The sequence below is a fragment of the Pteropus alecto genome, unplaced genomic scaffold (assembly GCF_000325575.1).
Source record: "Pteropus alecto unplaced genomic scaffold, ASM32557v1 scaffold164, whole genome shotgun sequence".
NCBI classification, from domain to species: domain Eukaryota; kingdom Metazoa; phylum Chordata; class Mammalia; order Chiroptera; family Pteropodidae; genus Pteropus; species Pteropus alecto.
Genome location: NW_006439568.1, coordinates 17574509 through 17597685, shown reverse-complemented (window position 1 = coordinate 17597685; position 23177 = coordinate 17574509). Strand labels below are relative to the sequence as shown.

The window sequence follows — 23177 nt, the reverse complement described above, 5'->3', positions numbered from 1 at the left end:
CTCCTATAATGGTCATTTTTATTTGTACCTACTGACTGTTAATTTATGTTTTTATTTCCAGGTATTCAAGGAAAACTTATTGAACTAATAAGGAACTAACTCCTGAAGTCAGAAGCCAGGTTTCATAGCTGGAATTAGATATTCTATATCCTCTAAAATATTGCCATAATACAGGCTGCTCTTTGGAAATATGAATCTAGTTGATCAATTTTAAATCATATGTAACATATGTATAAAAGCAGAATTTTTCTTCTCTTAATTTCAGAAATATGATTATCTGTATTCATTTATCTCCTTGACTCCTGCTCTTTCTTATTCTATGTCAGATTCTCAATTAAGATCTTAAAGTCATCAGAATAGAATAAACCTTATTTAAGTGACCACATGGTTTAGTAAAGTTTGTCATTTTAACGTTGGGTTGACATAAGCTTACTTGAAAACATGTGAGAGAAAAACCAGAGTGTAGTTTTTATCCTCACTTCAACATTCAGCACACAGTATTTCATTCCCAATTTTCCAGTTCTTAAGCAATTAAATATTCTATTTACATCAGAGAGAAGGCTGTCTACAGAAGAGTTGAAGAATGAAAGCCTTGATATCTTAAGTTGTAAATTGTGTTTTAACATAAAGAGCATAGAAAGTTGTTTTTCGTTTTCTATAATCAAGTTAATGAAAGATAAATAGTGCATTTGGCAAATAGTTCTGTTGTATGTTCATCTCTCTTGATCGGAAAAGGCAAAAAAGAATTTTAAAAAAATTCTGTCCTCACCTTTGGCGGCAAATAGTTCTGTTGTATGTTCATCTCTCTTGATTGGAAAAGGCAAAAAAGAATTTTAAAAAAAATTCTGTCCTCGCCTTTGGCCCAGATACCAAAAGCACACTCCAGAGTTGCTGGTCAAGTCTGATTTTTTTTTTTTTTTTTTTTATCCCTCCCCCAGAAACTGCTAGGATGTTCTATAAAAAGATGTCAGGAGTGCCAGCCTGGGAAAGTTGAATGGCCCAAATGCCCTGCTTTGCCTATAAGTACAAATGAAAAATGTTAAAGATTATTTAAAACAGGAAGGACCTTTTGCAAAATGCTTTTGATTTATTGCTGTGTATTGTACAGATCTTTATCAATTATTCTCACTCCATTTTATTCAAAAACTATTGTAAACTATGAGTTGGCATGTTGCTGCATACGGAAAAAAAGGCATTAATCAACTCTAAATAAACAAGTGCAAAGATCTATCTAACAACTATGAAGTAGTTAATACATTTTTAAGCAATTTTATTATAGAAAAGAGGTCTAAAGGAGTAGTGCTTAATTATCTGGACTCCTCTGTGCTGGGCTCCCTTTTGATTGTATTAATGAAGCAGCTGGCCCATTGTTTCCCTTTAATTCCTCTATTGTTTTAAGAATATGTCACAGCTCTTTATTCTTTTATCAGGTGCTGTGCAGGAGGATCCACACAATACCTCATATTCCTACTGTATTTGCCAATGCACAAAGAAACCTCCACAGCGGTTTTCAAAGAAGGGGCACACATAATTTATAAGTTCTGTTCCTTGCACTACTCCACTGTCAAGAATTTCAACAGTATTGAATTTGAATTCATTATAAAATGTGTGTTGAACAATGTGGCTACGTATAGATATACATACTGTGTTAATGTCTAAACCCTGAGATCTGGGCCGTAACACGCGAGATGCTGAAATAGGGCAATTATTTAGCTTTTAGGGAATTATTCTGACCAATTGTTTCCAGGTTATGAAAAAAATTAATTTCACAAGTGGACATCATGTTGGATTGTCTAATTATTTAGTAAAAATAAAAGAAGGTAATGACCAAACAAGGAAGTAGCCTTGTTTCCTCTACCTCCATAAAAATAATGTCCCTGTGTGCGTGTGCACGCACATGTGCACGAGTGCGTGTGTGTGTGTGTGTGTGTCTGTGTACGTGTGTTAAACTGCCCATTTATTTCTCCCCAGAGAATGGCTTTAATTTACTTGAGTATGCCTAAGAGGTATCACGATTTCCTCAATAGATGAAGGTGTAAACTTTATCAACTGAACTCCGATCATCAGTTGACCATCTTCTTATATCACACATGTGAAGGAAATAGACTTTTAGATAACACAAAATATATCACTGTACATCTTAGGAAATCAAAGTGCCACAGCCATGTAGTATATAATATATTTTTATGCCAGGGTTATTAAAAATGCGGGTTCCTTGTTACATAATTACTTTTTTCCAAATAGCCACACACACACACACACACACACACACACACAAATACCACAGAAAAATCACTCATGATAAAATAACCTCGAAAATCTGATTTACTTAGACTTTCTCTTTTTTTATACACGTGGCTTTTTTTCTTTGTTTTTTCCCTTGTCAAATGTCTGTATTTGGGAGGCTGTTTTATTGATTTTTTTTTCCCCTAGAGTTCCAAGTCTAATAAAGAGAAGTAAGACTTAATGACTTAATGCTATGTAGTAAAAGTTACTAACTTCAACTTTTAGAAAACCACTTAGAATAAATAATTGTTGTAAACCACCTATTTCCTTTTGTATCGTTAGGTGACTGTGTGTGGGTTTGGTTTTTTTCCCAGCTTAAAATAAAGTTTCAAACCGGTATCCCTATCTATTTGCTTAAGGCTCCTCATCCTACTATATTTGAGGTAGAGTAATACAAAATCTAAATGTGATTTAATTGGTTCAATTTGCTGTATATTTTTGTGCTGAGCTTTGGTTCATATCTTGATGAGCCCAGACATAGTTGTGTTCGAGGTTTACAGCTTCACGTTGCTGCCTTTCCTTATTTTTACAAAACAAGCGTCTATCAATCACACAGATAAATTAGAAGGAAACATCCATAGACATAACACATAGAAAAGATTTTTCAGTGTGCTATGTAATTATTAACCTGATTTTTACCATTGTAAGAAGCCGTGAATTGCAGATAGCACGGACGGAGTTAAACGCTTTTATACTAGATACATTTTGCTTATACAGAACTCTATAGGTATGGTCGAACAATATAATTGAAGCTTTGTCAGCTCTGTAACCTAGCAACAGATAATACTGTTAGGTTACTGAATTGCTCCTGGTTGACAAGTAGGGAGTATTTTTGTGTTTATCATCTTTGCTAATGATGGGATCCTTTCCAAAAGGCTTGTCGTAATCTTAATTAGAGTTTATCAGCAGAGGTCTGCATGACATTGTGCAGACACTGATTTCATAAATAATAAAAAGTGCAAGTGAAAAATTTGGCAGGATAGGGAGGTATTTAAGGCCACTGCTTCTAGTAAGAGGAGTGTGAATTTCCAAAATATAATCGAGTTTGCACCGTGACTTTATTCTTTATTATCGAAACTTGTAGTACACTTCACTGCAGTTTTGACAGCAATTATGAGAAAAATTCATAAGCTTCCTGTTAGGAACCATATCTGTTTGTACAAGAATTTTGATCATAAACATTATTTAGAACAGCAAGTACATGATTTTTAAAGAACGTCAAGGTCTTAGTTACTACTTTCGATGGAACCTTGAATGTATTTGTTCTTTATTTGTGAAGGGAGTGATGTGTGGGTGCGGAGACTGGGGAGAGTGGCTGTGTTTGCAGCATCAGAGGCAGACAAAGAGAGAATCCTAAAATAACCTTTACATTTGGTGGAAGCCAGGAAGGTATCAGATAGCTGCTTCGGTGCCTGATGTCATTTGATAAAGACTTCATGCCTGTGCAGTAGGAATGTGATTTTTTTTTGCTTTGGTTTGCACAATATGATCTTTTACAATCGGGGGGAGGTGATACAGTATTATCGATCATTTCTAATAAGTTACATAACTTCAAAATAATAAAGAATAAACATAAAATTGAATATAATTCACAAAATTACTAAGTTCCTAACCAGCTTATTCACTTGAAAGATGATGCTAAATCATTACATCCTTTCTCTTTCTGCCTTTCTTCATCTTTTTACTCATCATTCCCATATTCTTTAAATATTAGAAGAAAAGGGGAAATTCAAAACTATTGTCAAATGTGATTTTCTGAGTTTTAAAATGAACTTCTCTCTGCTGAATTGTTTGAACACATCTGTGAAATACCTGATTATCAAGAGACTTTTTCATTCATAGGCTCATTCTTTCTACCCTTTACAAACTGCTAATAGTTTACTCTTATACTAGTGGTTCTTAACTCAAGAAACACATTAAGCTCTCTGGGAGCTTCTGAAAAACAGTAAAGCCCAAACTTCATTCCCAGCGATTTTTGATTTGATTGTCTGGGGTGGGACCTGGAAATTAGTATTGATGAAGAGCAGTCAAGATTGCCAAACAATGCTCTATGCTTAAGTAGAATTTTTATGCCCTTTTAGTGTCTAGCTGAATTTGCAATTTAAATAAGGGATTGGGCAAATGCTACCTTCATATTTAACATTATCAAATGAGTTTAATATGTGTGAAATGTTTAGAATAGTACTTGGCACATAATAAGTGCTTTTTTTTTTGTAAGCACTTTCTAAGTGTGGGCTTTTGTAATTATTAGTAGTGTTAGAAGATAGAGTTACTTTCACATCACAAATATTGACATTATTCCCCAGATTGAGACTATCCATTTAAAAGCTATATCTCATCACTGTGTAATCTTCTTGATACTGTTTCAGAAAGTGAACTGTCTTATTTCTGAATCAGAGAGTTAACTGTGCTAATTACTCAAACTGAGTAATCAAGGTAAGGTGCGATGTAGTTAGTGAACATCAAATGCTGCTGCGACTTGGGACACCTGGTTTTTCATACAGAATCTAGAGCCAAACTACCTCATTCAAATCCCACCTCCTATGTGTCCTTGTCTTCCTCTGATTCCCCTCCAGCTGTGACCTTGAACAGCTTATGTAAACTTCCAGCCCTGTGATCTCAAGCACATGATAACCACTTAATAAATGTGTGATTATTGCTATTATTAGCACGTCAATTATAGAAGCATTAAAAGTTGCTCGCAATTTGATGATAATAATCGGGAGGGTATCTAGCCTAGGGCTGTCATTTTATATAATGTAAGTAAAGCAATTCTTCAAATCACATGAAAACTAATAATCAATTTAGCACTAGAACTAAAGTTTCTTACCCACCAGTCAAGCGCTCTTTCTAGTTCGTCTTTGCACAGAGGACAAATAAATTTTCAGTGATTTAGGGTGCCAGCTATGCTTCATTATTAGCATGTGGCCCCTTAAACCAAGATCATCTGCTTTGGAATGGCTATGCAAAAAAAGTCATAAGAACTTTACCAATTAACCATATATGATATTGCCATATGTGCTCCAAACACCTTTACATAATTCTATTTATGTTTTTATCAACATACCATTAGTGCAGGTTAGTGCATTGAAAATCCTCTGCATTTAAATCTGGGGCATTAAACATACTACTGCATATGAAAACTACAGAAACCATCATTTAATTTCCTTAAATTTCATTCCATAGAGAGTTGACAGGGACACTCCACTGGCACTCAAAACACAGACAGAAACCCAAATCAACAGAGAAACCAGGACCTACGTCACTCACAATTTTCAGATCTATACTAGTATCCAAAATTCATTCAGATGAGAATGGTTAATGTGGCCAAATAATGTAGACCTCATCTTAGCAGCAAATTCATTCCACTAGACACTGAGCTTTCAAGCAGGAATTTGTTAAAGTAGCTTCGCTAGGAAAACTGGGAAAGGAAGAAACCTTACTCATGTTTTGTTTTTGTTTTTGAACAATCTCCAATGAAAAACACTTTATAAAAGTTATATTCCCATCCTTAGCTATGGCTAAAAAATTTGTGCAAATATTCTAGGTTCACAGTAGATATTTTTAGTGAATAAGTGATACTTTCGTTTTTTTAAAAAATTTATTGTGACAAAATATATACGACATAAAATTTACTGTCTTAAACATCTTTAAGCATACGGTCCACTGGCATTAAGTACATTAACATTGTTGTGTAAATAACATCTCCAGAACTCTTTTCATCTGGCAGAACTGAAACGCTGTATCAATTAAGCAATAACTCACTGTTTTTCCCTGCCCCCAGCCACCAGCAACCGAAAACCCTACTTTCTGTATCTTCGATTGTGAATACCCGAAGTACAAGGGGGATCATACAGTATTTGTCTTTTAGTAACTGGCTTATTTCACTTAACATAGTGTTTGCAAGGCTCATCTATATTGTGGCATTGTCAGAATTTCCTTGCTTTTTAAGGCTGAATAATATTCCATTGTATGTGTATGCCACATTTTGCTTAACCATTCTGTTAATATACAGTTGGGTTGCTTCCACATTTTAGCTGTTTTTAATGCTGCACTGAACATGAGTGTTCAAATATCTGAACATTTGGATAATTCTTTTGGATTATAAGGTAATTCTATTTATAATTTTTCGAGGAAATGTCATACTGTTTTCCACAGTGGCTGCACTATTCTACGCACTCATCAGCAGTGCACAAGGGTTCCAGTTTCTTCACATCCTTCCCAACACTTGTTACTTTCTGGGTTTTGTCTCATCTTAAAGCCAAATATAATACCTTGTTGCACAAGGGTTCCAATTTCTTCACATCCTTGCCAACACTTGTTACTTTCTGGGTTTTGTTTTGTTTTGATAGCGGTGTTCTCATCTTAAAGCCAAATATAATACCTTGCGATTTGTTTCCATTGAACATGAGGTCAATCAGTGATGACACCAAAATAACTAAATATCAACATGATTTAGCACTTTCATGCACTCATATTGCTTCTTAATCAAGATGAATACAAGCGTCTTCTATTCAATTGTAAATTAGCCCTAGATACCCTAACTCTGAAAACAGTAGGGTAGAAAAGGGGTTCTCCTGCCTTCTCAGCCCCAAGTTGATTACTAGAAACTATTTCTATTTCTAAACTAGTCAAGATACACTATGTGATTCACAAATGAATATGGCCTTAATCTTTTTTTATGAAATGAGTTAGCTCTCACTAGTGAAGCATAGATACTTTTGCTCACTGAATTCATAGATTTGTTTTTTCTTTCTAGTAAGATTTCTTTTCTTGAATTTAGCAGGGCAGTGAGAAATGAGAATAATAGCCCCAATCAGACCAAGCCAAAAGGATAATGGTTAACAATTTTATAGCATTTAATGTGTTCGGTGCTGTTCTTAAGTTTTCACATATATTAGCTTTCTTAATCCTCATAGTAACGCCGTGAGTTCAGTACTGTTATCATCATCCCTATTTTGAAGAATGAGGAAACTGATAGGCAGAATGTTTGGGTGATAAGTTCAAAGTCACATAGTGAGTGGCAGAGCCAAGATTTGTACCTCCGCAGTCTGACCCCATTGTCCATATTTCCTCCAGATGGGATTATATCCTTTACTAGCAATCACACTTAGAATATTTTATTTTAACCAGTAATTGAAATTGTATTACAATATTTGGGATAACTCTCCCTATAAATAACTTCCTCAAGGTGAATACTGTATATTCACCATCTTAACAGTTTCAAAGAGCCAACCCATGATTTTTGTGGTGCCATTCTCTCGGTTCCCCTCTAATTTTTCCAAATATATGTTCTCTGTATCTTTAAATGATCCCATCTCCTCTTCCCACATTTTAGATGTTGAGATTCCTCAGTTTCAATCTTTGGTCCTTTTCTTTTCACACTATGCTCTTCTTTCGTTACCACGGTAATGCAAAGAGCATCCCAGTCATTTAGAATGTGCTGATGGCTTCCGAAATATTTTTTTCCAGCCTTACTTCTCCTCCAAGTTCCAACTGCCTCCTAGATACATTCACCCAAAAGCCTCTCACGTACCTCAGATGTTACATTTCAATGCAGAATTCAGTATTTCCATGCATACACATACACATTTGTATAACACACATGCACATGCATACTCGGGCTCTGGAGCAAGACACACAGAAGTCTAAATCATGGTTCTGCCACTGACCATGTGTGTGGCTTTGGTCAAGCTAACCTCTCCAAGCTTTAATTTTCTGAATTCTAAGATGAGGAAAATATCACCTACTTCACGAAAAAATTGACAAGATCAAAGTAAAGTACATAAACCACCTAGCGTATGTGGCCCAAAGTGCTCCTAATTGGTACCAACTGTCTCCTTGTCTTAACATCAAATGTTAACGTCCCAACTTTACTCCCTCATGAATGGCATCACCATCCTCGGGTTCCCCACACCAGAAACCTTTGCGTCATCTTCAGCAGCTCCTTTTCTCTTTCTCATCTCACGATGTCGCCCCAGTCCTCGCTCAGTCCTGTCTCCTGAACCTGGTCCTTTTCTCCCTCACAAGCTACACTTCTCACTACTGAGCTAGGACAATAGCCTCCAAATGGCTCTCGTGGTAACATTTCCTACCCCTTCGGTTCCCTCTCCTCCCTACCCTGAGATCTTTATTCTGGGAGGAAAAAGCCCATGTCAAGAATTTGTTCATTCATTAAGTCAAACATATACCACTGCTCCACCATGAGCCAGACACAACTGTTTTTATGTTACATTCAGAGCTGTCTCATCCTGTTCTCACCTACTTTTGTCGGAGGAAGCCCTAATTTGTAATGTTTGCCAATTCCAATGGCAAATGCTACAGCTCTCACCATGGCCAATTTCAAGTTGCCATGTGATATTAAGCAGCACAGGAAATGCCTGACAATTAAACATTCTGCCCTGTGATTCAGAACGGGCTGGCTCAAGCACACCACTGTTCATAACCCACCCTGTTCCCCCTCGGACGCCAAACTCCATGTTCGCTTGCTTCGGAACTGTTATCGGGACCAGTCGGGCTCTTCCATGATCCTGCACTTGCATTCATGCGCCCTTCTCTGCCAGTAACGCTGTACCTGCTGGGGACCCTGTACACATGCGTCTGCTGTTTGGCCTCTGTTCTTCATAAGTCAATCAAAAAGTCACCTTGGATGGCTTTCCTGACTTTCCCAAGAAGTGTCAGTTACTCACCCATCTCACATTTTCTTTAGCATTAGAGGATAACACACCATGTGGTATTGCCATTTCTTTGTTTATATGTGTGCATTCTAATTACATAGCAGTGTGAGAAGCCATAGAGCTCGGCCTCACTCACAGCAAAGAGTTCAACGAATAACTACTGAATGAATGATTTGAAAAATTAAATCCTAAGACAACTAACTTCTTCAATTCTACACAGTACCTTTTCAGTCTAATTCAGCCTTTGTAAAGGATATGCTCTGACTAAACCATAAAGTGAGACAAAGCGATAAAGATAATAAATTATGAAACATTTCTGTGTATATCTGAAACCACTGGTATATGTTGCAATTGTCAGGCTGTTTAATAACAGAAAAAATCAGCTTTTGCTTATTTTTCTTTGCACTTAATATTTGTGAAGATTATTTTAATTATTTATTGGAGCTTTTTGGTTCCAAGTTTGAGCTCAAGTATTCTGAGTCATCCTGCTACACAGCTCACTGCTGTGATAAAGATTAGTTGTGAGCGATACCTTCTCTAAAATTTCGATTTCTCCTGGGTAACTGAGTTCAGAACATTCCTCTTGTGAAAAACAGCCATAGCTGGATTTGCCAATAATGTAAACTTATTAGTAATGGTAAATTATTGCTAATAATGTAAGTCATTCAGTTCATCACTGAAATCCAACGACTCGGAGAAACCGGGCTGTGAAGGAAACCTGCATGGGAGTACCGTGCTCTGTCCTCCCCACCTCTCTATTACAGAGACTCACTTAATAAACTGTATCCCAGAGGAAAGATAAGGTACAAATGATCACCTCATCTATACCTGTAAGTAGTTTGGATCTGTATGTGCATCAGAAAAGGCATAGCAGTTGACAGCGGAAGGCTTCCAAGGTAAAGAACCTCAGCAGCAAAAATGCCACCACTTAGCACTTTTAAATGCTCATCGGATTCCACAAGGATGCTGTTTAGCTTCCCTAATTGTAAGTGAATAAATCAATGCCAAAGTGCAACTGTTTTTCAACTTTGGTAAACTTTTATGTTTCCAGATGCGTTAGAGTCAAAGTGAAAAAGAAAGTTAGGTGGTTTTCTACTCTTTTGGTATATTTGTGTTTTACTTTGAAAACAGGGTAAACTTTCATACACATTTGAGGTCTGTAATTTTAGCTTTATTTTTTCACAAACATGTATTGTCATAGACGTTGTTCTGTTTACTTTTTAAACTTAATCAGCTGGTTTAATTTATTGTCCAAGTTTCCTCTAAAATAATGTCCTGATCCTCCCGTGCAACTCTGCCATGTCATATGGTGGTGTTATCTTTTCCACCAGATTTTTACCTCAAATTGTTTAAAAACTATGATCTCTTTGAGGGTAGAAAAAAATGAAGTGCAGTTGAAGAGACAGTAATGCTGACAGATAAACAGAGCAATATTACTTATCAGAATGGGTACAATTTTTGTTTGCTTAATGAGTACAATATATAGCCTTGCAATATATACACAGTGAGAAAAAAAGCTTTATAACATATCAAGTATGCCACATTATTTCAGCCATAACTGTACAGGATATGTATCTAGGCCTGAGAGTGTAGATAACAAAATATAAGTGCTTTGCCTGTCTAAACATGTTAAATAAATGAGCATTCGCTATCACATTCCAATACATTAGAAGATGTACTTGCATAGTTAATTTTCTTTTTAATGCACCACACGTGATCATTTGAAGCACAGAGCCAGAGTATATCTTAGTGTTTGAAGAAAGAGTTCTTTTCATTTAAACAAATCTTTATTTAAATAAGCCTTTTGAAAAGGATCTTTGGCATATCTTCTATTCAGGAAGTTCAATCAGGGTAAACGGAGATAAAGGAGCCACATTATAAGGCACATTATATAAGTAAAGATCACTCAGCCAAAAAAAAAGTCAGCAGACATAAGGAGCATAAAACTAACCGAATTTTATTTTAACTTTCTTGATTTTAGGAGCTCTTGTTTGTTTTGTAGTTTTAGGCATCTGGTATTAATAGGAAAAGGTATTTTGGGAAGAAGATAGGGAGAGAGAAAGAAATAACTTCTTACTTCCATAAGGTACAGAAAGAGTAATTTCAAAGGCTCGCCTGACATAAATTTCTGTAGCTGGATCCCCTATCATGTTGTTCTTAGACGTGATATCATGTATTAACATGGTTAATGATTAAGGCAGCCCAAAAGGCAAACGGTTGACAAAACTCTCTACAGATTATGTCTATCCTTGGCTCTTAGTTTTCTGCTACTACTATTGGCCACTGAACAGTTCAATTAATGCAAGAAACATGATTTTCTACATTGGAAGGAAGACGAGTACAGCTGTCGTCTTGATCAAACACTTCACCCCAGTAGAAACCGATGTAAAAAACATGAGAAGGTGCTATTGACATCAATCTAATGTACAACAGTCTCGGGCATTCTATGTCAATCCTATCTTTCTTTTTTTTTTCTTCATCTTCTTAATAGGAGGTCAGCTTTGGTGTACAACTACGAAGGCCATCTCTGAGGGGGAAGAGCTAATTGCCTTTGTGGTGGATTTTGACTCAAGGCTACAAGCTGCCAGTCAGATGACTCTCACAGAAGGGATGTACCCTGCACGCCTGCTGGATTCAATTCAGCTGCTTCCTCAGCAAGCTGCCATGGCTTCTATTTTGCCTACAGCTATTGTCAATAGTAAGTGCTGAGAGCAATAGCCCAGTACAATAGCTTTGTAGTGGTGATGAGTATTTATGGGAGAGGGGAAAAAAAAAATGTCTACTGACAGGCAACCGGGGACAGACTTTTTTCTCTAGTGTTGTGATTTCAGTTTATCTTCTTTCTAACTTTGTGTGTGTGTGTGTGTGTTATGTGATCGCTTCACATGAGAGTATAAAAAGAACACTTAAATTCATTCATTTCAGGTTGGATTCCTGAGTGTTAATATACAAAAAGCTGACATTCTAAACCAGTTGAACAACTTAAGCTGTAAGAAGCCCAACAGCTTTCCTTGATGTTCCTATAGTAGAATAATGTTGGTATTGTTTAAGGGCTATAGAATTAGTAACTTAAAGAAAATGAATACAAATCAAATTTTGATTAGTATACTAATGGAGAGGATAAATCAAGACATCAGCTAATACACACACACAAAAGATAAGAATAGAAAGAAAAATACATATAAGCTTAGAATATTTTATGTGGAGAATTTTTTAATATGCCCTGGCAAATACACCTTTGTAATTATATTTTGTCATAATGGCTATTGAACTTTGTATTCCTGGAACACACAAAGTGACACTTTATAGGAGAGAAAATTAGTGATTCAGGAGTTCCGGCGTCTGAGTTCTACATTCAACTCTGCTTTTATCTAGCTTTGTAAGAAAACATAAGTAGCAATTACATCTTAAGAGGAGAATAGATTCTAAAGCTGATGGATAAATGAAATACTGCATTTAGTCAAAAGTGTCCCTGAAAATTTCTGAAACTGAATGATACAGAATTCTAGAGACAGCAATAATGTATTGCTATTAAAATATGTATTCAATAATAATTATGTTCTTGTGATAACAGCATCCTTTAGAATAAAGAAATTCTCAGGTATATCTGGAATTACTCTGCATCCAAACAGTGGATCCAGTGTACCAACCCAAGCTAATATATTTTGATTTCCTAAGGTAAATGCAATTATTTTCTCTACTGGATCTTTGTTTTGATTTGAATAGTGAGGAACATGAAATATCATGGGCTCAACTTGAATTTGAGGCAAAAGGTGTTTGCTACCAGGGATACTAGGAGTACCTTATGTTATCATGAAGCTCCAGTGTGTGAATGTTAATTCTAATTATATTTGAGATTATACTCTGCTTTCTATAGCAAGATAACTGTTAATCACAAATAAATCAGCATAGATGCATACAGCTTTCTTTCTCATTCTGAACAATGTGGTCTTCTGAATAGTATAAATGTAACTAAGTTAGGTGGGAGAGGCTAAATAATAAACAGTAGTAGTATATAATTTTACAATTAAATTTTATTCTGAAAGTCTACGTTGTAATCACTGTGCTTACTCCTCATTCACTAGAGTTTGCTCCTTTTATATCCTTCAACACCATCTTTCTAAGCCATCCCCTTCACTGTCATGGGTTCCATCACCAACTGTGCACTAGTAATTCATGAACCACAAATCCAACTCTTTCTGCCAAGTTTTAGACCTCTGTCGACACCTTTCCCATGTTTTTCTGTATTTCTTACAGAAATATCAAATCCTACATATCAAATGAGACCATGTGCCCCAGTGCACCTAGATCAGTCCCAATTTACAGTGTTGTCTAGCATCTCTCTGACCGGTGCCCCCTTTCGCTACAAAAGTGCCAGGTTTGCACAGTACAGTGTCAGGTTTTATCACTCTAGACATGCCGTAGCCTAAACTCATCACTTCTCCATCATAGAAAATGAATGAAACTGTCACCTACATAGAAATGCTAACAAGAAACCTAGACACCGAGGAGAAAAAGGTTTTGCTCTAGCAGCTAATTGTAAGGCAGTGGTTATCAGTTCTAAGCAGTTCTACTTTCTCAATATAACTTTTCTTCCACACTGTCCCCCTTGCTATGGAGGCATTATGAAAGCATGTTTATGCTAGGGACCAATCCCAGTTTCCCCACTTATGTAATCATGGGCAAGTTACTCACCCTCGGTTTCCTCACCTAAATGGATGAGGAGGGAAAACACATACTGGAGAAACTTTCCATGAATGAATACACGAAAATACACATCATAGCATGACTTAATAAATATGACATGACTTTAGCTACAACACACACTGTCATATCTCACTTAGATTACTACGATTACCTCCTACCAGTCTTGCATCTTCCTTTCAAATTCACTACCTTCAAAACTTGACTCTTATGATTCTGTATCTGATTCTGTCAATCTCTTGCTTAAAATGATTCAGTGACTCTCCATAACCATTGAGATACAAATCTAAACTTCTTAAAAGAGACTCTAGGGTCTTTGATAGTCTATCCCTGCCTTCTACAATCTCATCTCTACCAGTTCCCATCATGCCCCTTGCCTGAGCAGTACAGAACACCCTCCCACCTTCCAGCCTCCTAGCCTTCACCCAAGCCCTCTCTCAGGGTACCATGGCTTCCCTGGGCTGTTCTCTTGGCCAGGAAGACCCAACCCTGTTCTCCACATGACTAGCTTAATTTCACTCTTCACAATTCAGCCTAGGTATGTCATTATCTTCCCTGTAAATACTTCTCTGACATCCTCCTCCCTCCACCAGAGGAGTTCTCTCACAAGCTAATGTCTATTGTTCATGCCTAAAGCTCTCCCCAGATGCCTCCATCATAACAGTCATCACATTCTAATTGAATTATCTGACCGTTTGTTCACCAACCGTAAGAGACCTTTAGCTCCTTTATGACAGCTGTATGGTCTTTCATTTTTATATCTAACACAGTATAGTCTGGCACATAGTAGGCACTCAAAATTAATTTATTAAATGAAAAAAGAATGTCAGGGGCTGCTATCAGGGCTAACTTTAGTTCAGTCATTAGATCCTTAACTTTAGAATCAATCAGATAAACCAACTCACATTGCTATTTATAAATGCATATATTTCTAAACCGTAAATACAATTTAAACAATTTAAAGTTAATCTCTGTGTTTTTACTGAATGTTGTCATCTCCTACAGTACTTCCTGCAAAAGAGTCTGTGGGAAAGTAAATTGCATGGCAGGTACCATTTCTTTAAAAGCTTAGTCCTGTAATGTGGGGCAACATCTGCAACTGCACTCATCACTCATCGTGTGATCACCTAACTCAGAACCTGAGAGCATTCTCTGGGAAATATTGAACTTAATACTGCTTTACCCCAAAATCGGCAGCAGCTAATGTGTCCCTGTGTTTTGTCCTGCAGAGGATATATTCCCTTGCAAGTCCTGTGGCATCTGGTATCGGAGTGAGCGGAATCTGCAAGCCCATTTGATGTACTATTGCAGTGGGAGGCAAAGAGAAGCTGCTCCAGTGTCAGAAGAAAATGAAGACAGTGCTCCTCAGATTTCTAGTCTGTGCCCCTTCCCACAATGCACCAAGAGCTTCTCAAATGCCCGAGCACTAGAAATGCACCTGAATTCACACAGTGGTAAGTGCCTCCCATGTTTCTTCTTTTGCTCCAGGAGGCTCTATTCTTTCTTTACATACATCCATATATACATATATACATGTATACATCTATTTCTATCTAACTATATCTACCTGTAAAATCAAATCTAACTTGCTGGACCCACCTGGTAATCTTAGATTGCTTATAATCGATATGTTCTACTCAAAGAACTTGGGTATGAATTTTGTTCTAACTAGTATGCTCAGATTGCAGGCCAAATCATTCCATTTTTTTCAACTGAAGGAAAACAGCATCATTTTAGAAAGTTTCAATACCTTTTCTATGTTGTCATTAATATTCATTGATTTAAGTGTCAGGCGATCTTTGCAAACCGACCATACTGTTTCCCGCATGGCAGAGAAAAAATAATGGGTACATAAAAATAAGTATTTGCTGAATTGAAATAAAGCCGTTATTTTGATAGAGCCAACTAAAATCACACTTGAGAGAAATTAACTTTTAAATATGGATCTATGAAATTCTCTTGACTTTCAGAGCATGTATAATAACAGCTTAGTTGATTTTTATGACATAAAACCACCTTTAGTATTATGTTTTAAAATTCCTTTAAAAAATTAGGCTGAAAAACAAGTTATTTTTTTAATCCCACTCTTAACAGCAAAGTAGCAACTGTTCCCATGTATTTTGGAATTGTATGCCCAATTGTTAATATCATTAAATAGTATTCTAATTCCCATATTTTAAAAAATGAAGTTAATTAAATATATGGAATTATACTGACTTTAGATATTTCTAGGAACATTCTTGGACTGGGCAAACCAAGGACTTGGAATCACAGTTCTTAAGCACCTATAATACAAAACTTGTAGGATGCTTCCTTCACTGTTTTTGTTTAGGTTGAATAAATGAAAAACTGAAATAGGTGATGAGCTGTCAACAGCCATAGCATCCTAAACATGCAAGATCTTGTCTGAAACAGGTACTGGCTTTTTAAAAACTAGCTCCAACCTCCAACATCCTAGTATAGTGCAAGTTTTTGTCTTGGAACCTATAAAAATAGGCAATTTCCTTTCTCCTTTTTCTCTTTCTTTCCCTGCAAATGAGCTGCTCTTATGTAGGTAATAAAGTAGAGGAAGGAGAAACAGGTTGTCTCATATGTGGAGTAAAATCATGCACAAAACAAAAATAGAGATAGAGAGATCATCACCTGAATAGAAAAATGAATATTCGATTAGTTAAGGATTAAAAGAAGACAGGAATAAGAAGTCCCCTTTTATCACCACAGAAGTGGGTTTTCTCTGCTATATTTTTAGCTTATAAATATAAAAGGCAATTCTCATTTTAGTCTAGAGTCTAGACTAGTCTAGAAGGAGGAGCCAAGCTTAATTTAGCCATGTATCAACAAATGGGAATGAGAGTTGGCCTTAGGAAGTAAAAATGTTCAGATCCTAATTCCAATTTGTGGGACAAAAGGGTGCCCCCCACCACTATCGAGCAATTCTCTGGAAACAAACTGGGTGTCCTACAGTCAACTCAATTCTGTCACTATTTACCCGGATATAGTGTCAGTTTCCAGAGGTCAGTCCCACACTACTTAAGATGCGAACTGCAAGTCCAAATTGTTTTCTGGGCTTCTTACCAACTGGCTATATACATCAGAGGTTGCCAAGACCCCTCTTTGGGTTTGATTAACTTGCTAGACTGGTTTACAGAACTCGTGAATGCCATCTACTCACTAGGTCACCAGTTTATTATAAAAGGATATAACTCTGGAACAGCCAAATGGAAAAGATGCACAGGGCAAGATATGGAGAAAGGATGAAAGCTTCTATGCGATTCTCCCCAAATCTCCACATGTTCACCAACCCTGAAGCTTTCTGAACCCTGTCCTTTGGGTTTTTATGGAAACCTCATTTACATAGCCATGGTTGATTAAATCACTGACCCTGGCAACTGAACTCATTCTCTAGCCCTTCAGCTCCCTGGAGGTTGGGGGATGGGAGGAGGACTGAAAGTTTCAACCCTCTAATCACAAGGTTGGTTCTCTTGGCAACCAGCCTGAGGTTACCTAAGGGCTTTCCCAGGGTTCCTTCATTAACATAACAAAAGACATCTTTTTCACTTATCGCAGGATATTGCAAGGATTTTAGGAGCCATGAGCCAGGAACCCTGGTCAAAGGCCAAATATATATAAGAAATATATATTTGGTCACTTAGATCAACCATGTATCAATAAATGGGAATGATACATTTGGTCATCTAAGTGACCAAACATATATTTCTTATAAATCATAATGTTGCAGTGAGGTTTACCCACCAGTCATTGGTAACAGTCAAAATGTTTAATAACTGACGAGGAACAGGCAGTGATCAATCAGTATGGATTGATCAATCAGTTGGTCCAAAACAATTGTATTAGTGACACTAGTCAAATATCAGCCCTGGAGAGATAAACCATGTTCAGCAAAACCAATGGATGAAATTCTAGATTTGTATCAAAGATAAATTAGGGAGTTATTAATTACTTTACAAAATAGTTCCTATTTGGATTCTTTTGAATAAACCTAATCGATGTGCTGAGAGTTATTTGATTTGCACACAGGTCATCACTATCAACTCTAATGAATGTCTACTTCTTCCTAATGTATAACATAGTGTTATAGTAAGAAGATACTGGGTTAGAAATTTAAAAATCTGAGGTTTAGTAATGGCTCCATTACCAAATAGCTTTATTATCATAATCAGTTCTCGTAGCATACATGCGTCTTTTTCCTGACCTGTAAAACAGAGACAATGACGCCTATCCCACTATGATACACATGAAAGTGCTTTGGAAACTGTAAAGTGCTATTACTATTATCATATGTAGTAGAAACTGTCACACACACAAATTAATATCACAAATGAGATTCTGAAAATTTCAATTCATTTCTGTTGCGTTGAAGACATTAGATCATTGGTAAAGGTTCATATCATTACAACGCCAACACGTGAGGTTCTCAGTATTCTTATTTTGTATGTCTCTTCAGGAGTGAAAATGGAAGAATTCCTCCCCCCAGGTGCCAGTCTAAAATGCACCGTCTGTAGCTACACTGCTGATTCTGTGATCAACTTTCACCAACACCTGTTCTCCCATCTCACTCAAGCTGCCTTCCGATGCAATCACTGCCACTTCGGCTTCCAGACTCAGAGGGAGTTAGTGCAGCACCAGGAACTCCATGTCCCTGGAGGCAAACTTCCCAGAGAAAGTGATATAGAACACTCTCCAAGTGGAACCGAAGATAGCTTACAGCCAGCCACAGACTTGTTGACCAGAAGCGAACTCCCTCAGAGCCAAAAGAACATGCAGACTAAAGACGCAAGCTCTGACACAGAGCTGGACAAGTGTGAGAAAAAGACTCAGCTCTTTCTCACTAACCAGAGACCAGAGATACAGCCTACAACGAATAAACAGAGCTTTTCTTACACGAAAATAAAGTCTGAGCCCTCTAGTCCAAGACTCGCCTCATCTCCCGTCCAGCCTAATATTGGGCCTTCTTTCCCTGTGGGTCCTTTTCTCTCTCAGTTTGCTTTTCCCCAAGATATTACAATGGTCCCTCAAGCTTCAGAGATCTTAGCCAAGATGTCTGAGCTGGTACATCGGCGACTGAGGCACGGAAGCAGTAGCTACCCTCCTGTAATTTACAGCCCCTTGATGCCCAAAGGGGCTACTTGTTTTGAGTGTAACATAACATTCAATAATCTGGATAATTATCTAGTGCACAAAAAACATTATTGCAGCAGCCGATGGCAGCAGATGGCCAAGTCTCCAGAGTTCCATGGTGTTTCAGAAAAGATGCCTGAGGCTGTGAGTCCCAACACAGGCCAAACCTCCATAAACCTCCTCAACCCAGCCGCTCATTCTGCCGATCCTGAGAATCCACTTCTTCAAACGTCCTGCATCAGTTCTTCCACTGTTTTAGATTTAATCGGGCCAAACGGGAAGGGCCACGACAAGGACTTTTCCACTCAAGCTAAGAAGCTCTCCACCTCTAGTAGCAATGATGATAAAATTAATGGAAAACCTGTTGATGTGAAAAATCCCAGTGTCCCCTTAGTGGATGGGGAAAGTGACCCAAATAAGACGACCTGTGAAGCTTGCAACATCACCTTCAGCCGGCACGAAACATACATGGTCCACAAACAGTATTATTGTGCTACACGCCACGACCCTCCGCTCAAGAGGTCTGCTTCCAGCAAAGTGCCTGCCATGCAGAGAACCATGCGCACACGCAAGCGGAGGAAGATGTATGAGATGTGCCTACCCGAACAGGAACAACGGCCTCCCCTGGTCCCACAGCGATTTCTTGACGTAGCCAACCTCAGCAATCCATGTACCTCCACCCAAGAACCCACCGAAGGGCTAGGAGACTGCTACCATCCGAGATGTGATATCTTTCCAGGAATTGTCTCAAAGCACTTGGAAACTTCTCTGACGATCAACAAATGTGTTCCGGTGTCCAAATGTGACACCACTCATTCCAGTGTTTCCTGCCTAGAGATGGACGTGCCCATAGATCTCAGCAAAAAGTGTTTATCCCAGTCTGAGCGGACGACCGCGTCTCCCAAAAGGCTGCTGGACTACCACGAGTGCACTGTGTGCAAGATCAGTTTCAACAAGGTGGAGAACTACCTGGCACACAAGCAGAATTTCTGCCCGGTCACTGCCCATCAGCGTAACGACCTGGGTCAACTCGACAGCAAAGTGTTTCCGAATCCAGAAAGCGAGCGGAACAGCCCTGATGTCGGCTATGAAAGAAGCATAATAAAATGTGAGAAAAATGGGAATCCGAAGCAGCCTTCCCCCAACGGAAATTTATTTTCATCCCACCTAGCCACCCTGCAAGGCCTGAAAGTCTTCAGTGAAGCCGCGCAGCTCATTGCTACAAAAGAAGAAAACAAACATTTGTTCCTTCCCCAATGCCTTTACCCTGGAGCAATAAAGAAGGCAAAAGGAGCTGACCAGCTTTCTCCGTATTATGGAATAAAGCCAAGCGATTATGTTTCCGGCTCTCTTGTCGTCCATAACGCTGACATAGAGCAAAGCACAAACGCGGAAAGCGAATCTCCTAAAGGCCAGGCTTCCGCAAATGGGTGCGCTGTGCCGAAGAAAGATTCTCTGCCTTTGTTGCCCAAAAATAGAGGCATGGTAATAGTTAATGGTGGACTGAAGCAAGATGAGAGACCTGCCACCAACCCCCAGCAGGAGAACATTTCCCAGAATCCTCAGCATGACGATGGCCACAAGTCTCCCTCTTGGATCTCTGAGAACCCGTTAGCCACAAACGAGAACGTCTCACCAGGAATTCCCTCCGCAGAGGAACAGTTATCTAGCATAGCAAAGGGGGTGAATGGTTCCACCCAGGCTACAACCAGTGGGAAATATTGCCGGCTATGTGACATCCAGTTCAACAACCTCTCAAACTTTATAACTCATAAGAAGTTTTATTGCTCATCACATGCAGCAGAACACGTCAAATGAAATAACTAACTAAATTAAACATCAGTCACCTTTGGTACCAGTGTTTAGTATGTTGTTCTACCCAGTCCAGAAAAACAAAAACAAAGCAAAAGCTGTTTGAATTACATCTGGGCAATCAGGAGATAATTCATCATGGCTGAGTTGAAGACTTGAGGTGTAATTTCATTACGGTCCATTAGTAAAGTGTATTATTGGTGCCATTTTCAAAAAGAATTAATTTATTTTACCAGCAGTATTCATAGCTGTGGTTATGTTATTTTTTATTTAAAAACTTTATATTAAAGTCATTTGTAATGTTATTGTATAGTTATTGTGTAGCACATATGGTTTGCACTGTATAGTAGCTTTTAAAGAAAATAGTCACAAATAATACAGAAAAGCATTTTAGAAATAGCTTCAAAAGCACTTGTGTATCTTGATTTCTTCTTATATGCTGTTGCAGATATTTGTATATGCTAAAATATAACTTGCAAAGATATTCTAATACACATGCTATAAGTTCGCCTTAAGATTTTAATTCTTGGATAATCAGGCTCCATTTGCACTTTATATTTTAGCAAATACAGTCTCTTAGTCACTAGGCTTTGCATTTGTATGTAGCCGTATGTTTCTGTCCATTTTCTTAATCTTAAACATGTATGTTAAATGAAGATGGCAATTTTTTTCTTGTATAGTACTTGTATTTTCTTTCGCTGATGCAGCTCTGTCTCAATTTTTAAACCTTTGCTGTTAAATGCAATACTTTATAAAGAATGAACAAAATTACTGGAAGCAGTATTGTAAGTAATGAGATAGTATTCATCAGTTTTATCTTGAAAGGCACAGTCTAAATCGAAACCCTAAACTCAATGCTGCAAGTATGAATTTAATTCATATATAAGATCTATTTAAATATAAGAGTAGCAATACTGCACCTGGTGATCACAAAGATAATGTTCTACTTCTGATAGAAATAATTTCTCAACAAATGTTGTTACTATGCATGTATATGGATGGAATAAAATTCCAGATTGTTGGAGAAGTTTGGCATACTTTTTTTCTTTAAAATACAAAAGAAACCATATATATATATTCCAATTTTTTTGTGTGATGAGAATAGGTTCAAAACAACACTAAATAGTTGTAGTAACATGATGACAAACTAGTAAAAGGATAAATTGTCCTTTATATGTGCCTAATTCATATAATGTATTGTATAAAATGAACTGGACAATTCAATAACTAGAAAAGTTCTTCATTATAACCATATAATGATCACTGTGTTTCTTTTCTCTACCCCTATCACCACCATAGAGCACAAAAAAAGAATACTTTAATGAGTGTTTCAAAGCCTATGCACAAGACTTGGCACGAATGTTGATCAAATGCACCCGACATTAAATGGAGTTTACCAGAGAAAAAGATTTTCATTTTGCGGAGCAATGAAGTAGATGGTAAAGTGACTCTGATGCATAAAGATGCACAAATTTCATGCTTGCAATTTGTAAAAAGCACTAGATTTTACACATATCATTTGTAAATTCCAAGGGTTTGTGTATTGAGGGGGAGTGGAGCAGACAATGCGGTTTAGATCACGGAGGACCTAATGAGCTGCCCAGGGATGTTGAGATGTGATTCAGTAGGCGAGATGGCACCTATTTCCAATCACAGACTGCAGCCTAGTGCAGTTTTAGAAACATTCCGATCTGGAAAGGCAATTACCTCACCTGTGGCTGAGTCACACTATTAGCAGGTAGTTTGCGATACACTATTACTCGTTCGTATTGGATTTGGTAACCCAATAAACATAAGGTGCTAGCCCCAAACACAACGAATAAATACTGTGACAAAACATAAAAAAATATTGTGTCGCCAGGATTATTTCTCCAGTTTCTTCTTGAGAATAACAATTTTAAATGTAAAATCTTGACCTCAATTGATATTTTTCATTTCAGATGACTTAACCCTGAACAAAAGTAATGCGCTTAATAGGTTTTTGCAGGAATCTCTTAAAAATAGCAGGTCCTTAAAGACACAGGGATCGTCACAAAGACTTGCACAGCTCTCAGATGGCTACTGGCAAACATGGGTGTGTGTGTGTATATATATATATATGTATGTATGTATTGGTTTCATGTATATAGTACATTGATTAGACACATAGTTTTTGAAATGATCCCCCTCATTACTCTATCACCCCATCTGGCTCTGCACACAGCCATTACAATACTACTGACTACCTTCCCTATGCCATGCGCCCCACTTCCGTGACCATCCAGACTTCCTTCCCCAATCTCTTCTTTTATTTCTTCTCTATTAAAAAAAAAAGAAAAGAAAAGAAAATCAGCCAATCACATCACTTTATTGGTCATCTAGGATTTTACCCACTATTTGGAGAATGAAGGCAAAGAAGTATGATACATGATTGCTTCCCTAAAGGAGCTTATAATCCTGCTCAGTTTAGTGCTTCTTAACACTGTTTCCTCATTAGACTCACTTGGGGAACATTGTTTTAAATGCCAATATATATGTATTTTTGGTACATTGGGCCTCACACTAGATCAATTAAAGAAA

At 37.5% G+C, this 23177-nt stretch overlaps 1 protein-coding gene and 1 pseudogene across 1 annotated transcript in view; one reads left to right on the top strand and one right to left on the bottom strand.

Moving 5' to 3' along the window:
• Positions 1-11146, bottom strand: part of LOC102893841 — a 47732-nt pseudogene extending 36586 nt beyond the window's left edge.
• Positions 1-21645, top strand: part of ZFPM2 (zinc finger protein, FOG family member 2) — a 420267-nt gene extending 398622 nt beyond the window's left edge. Inside the window, exons 6-8 of the mRNA XM_015592968.1 lie at positions 11455-11661; positions 14897-15121; positions 18133-21645. Of these exons, the coding sequence (XP_015448454.1) occupies positions 11455-11661; positions 14897-15121; positions 18133-20624 (2924 nt within the window). The 3' untranslated portion in view covers positions 20625-21645. The remainder of the gene's footprint in view (positions 1-11454; positions 11662-14896; positions 15122-18132) is intronic.
• The last annotated feature ends 1532 nt before the right edge of the window (positions 21646-23177 follow it).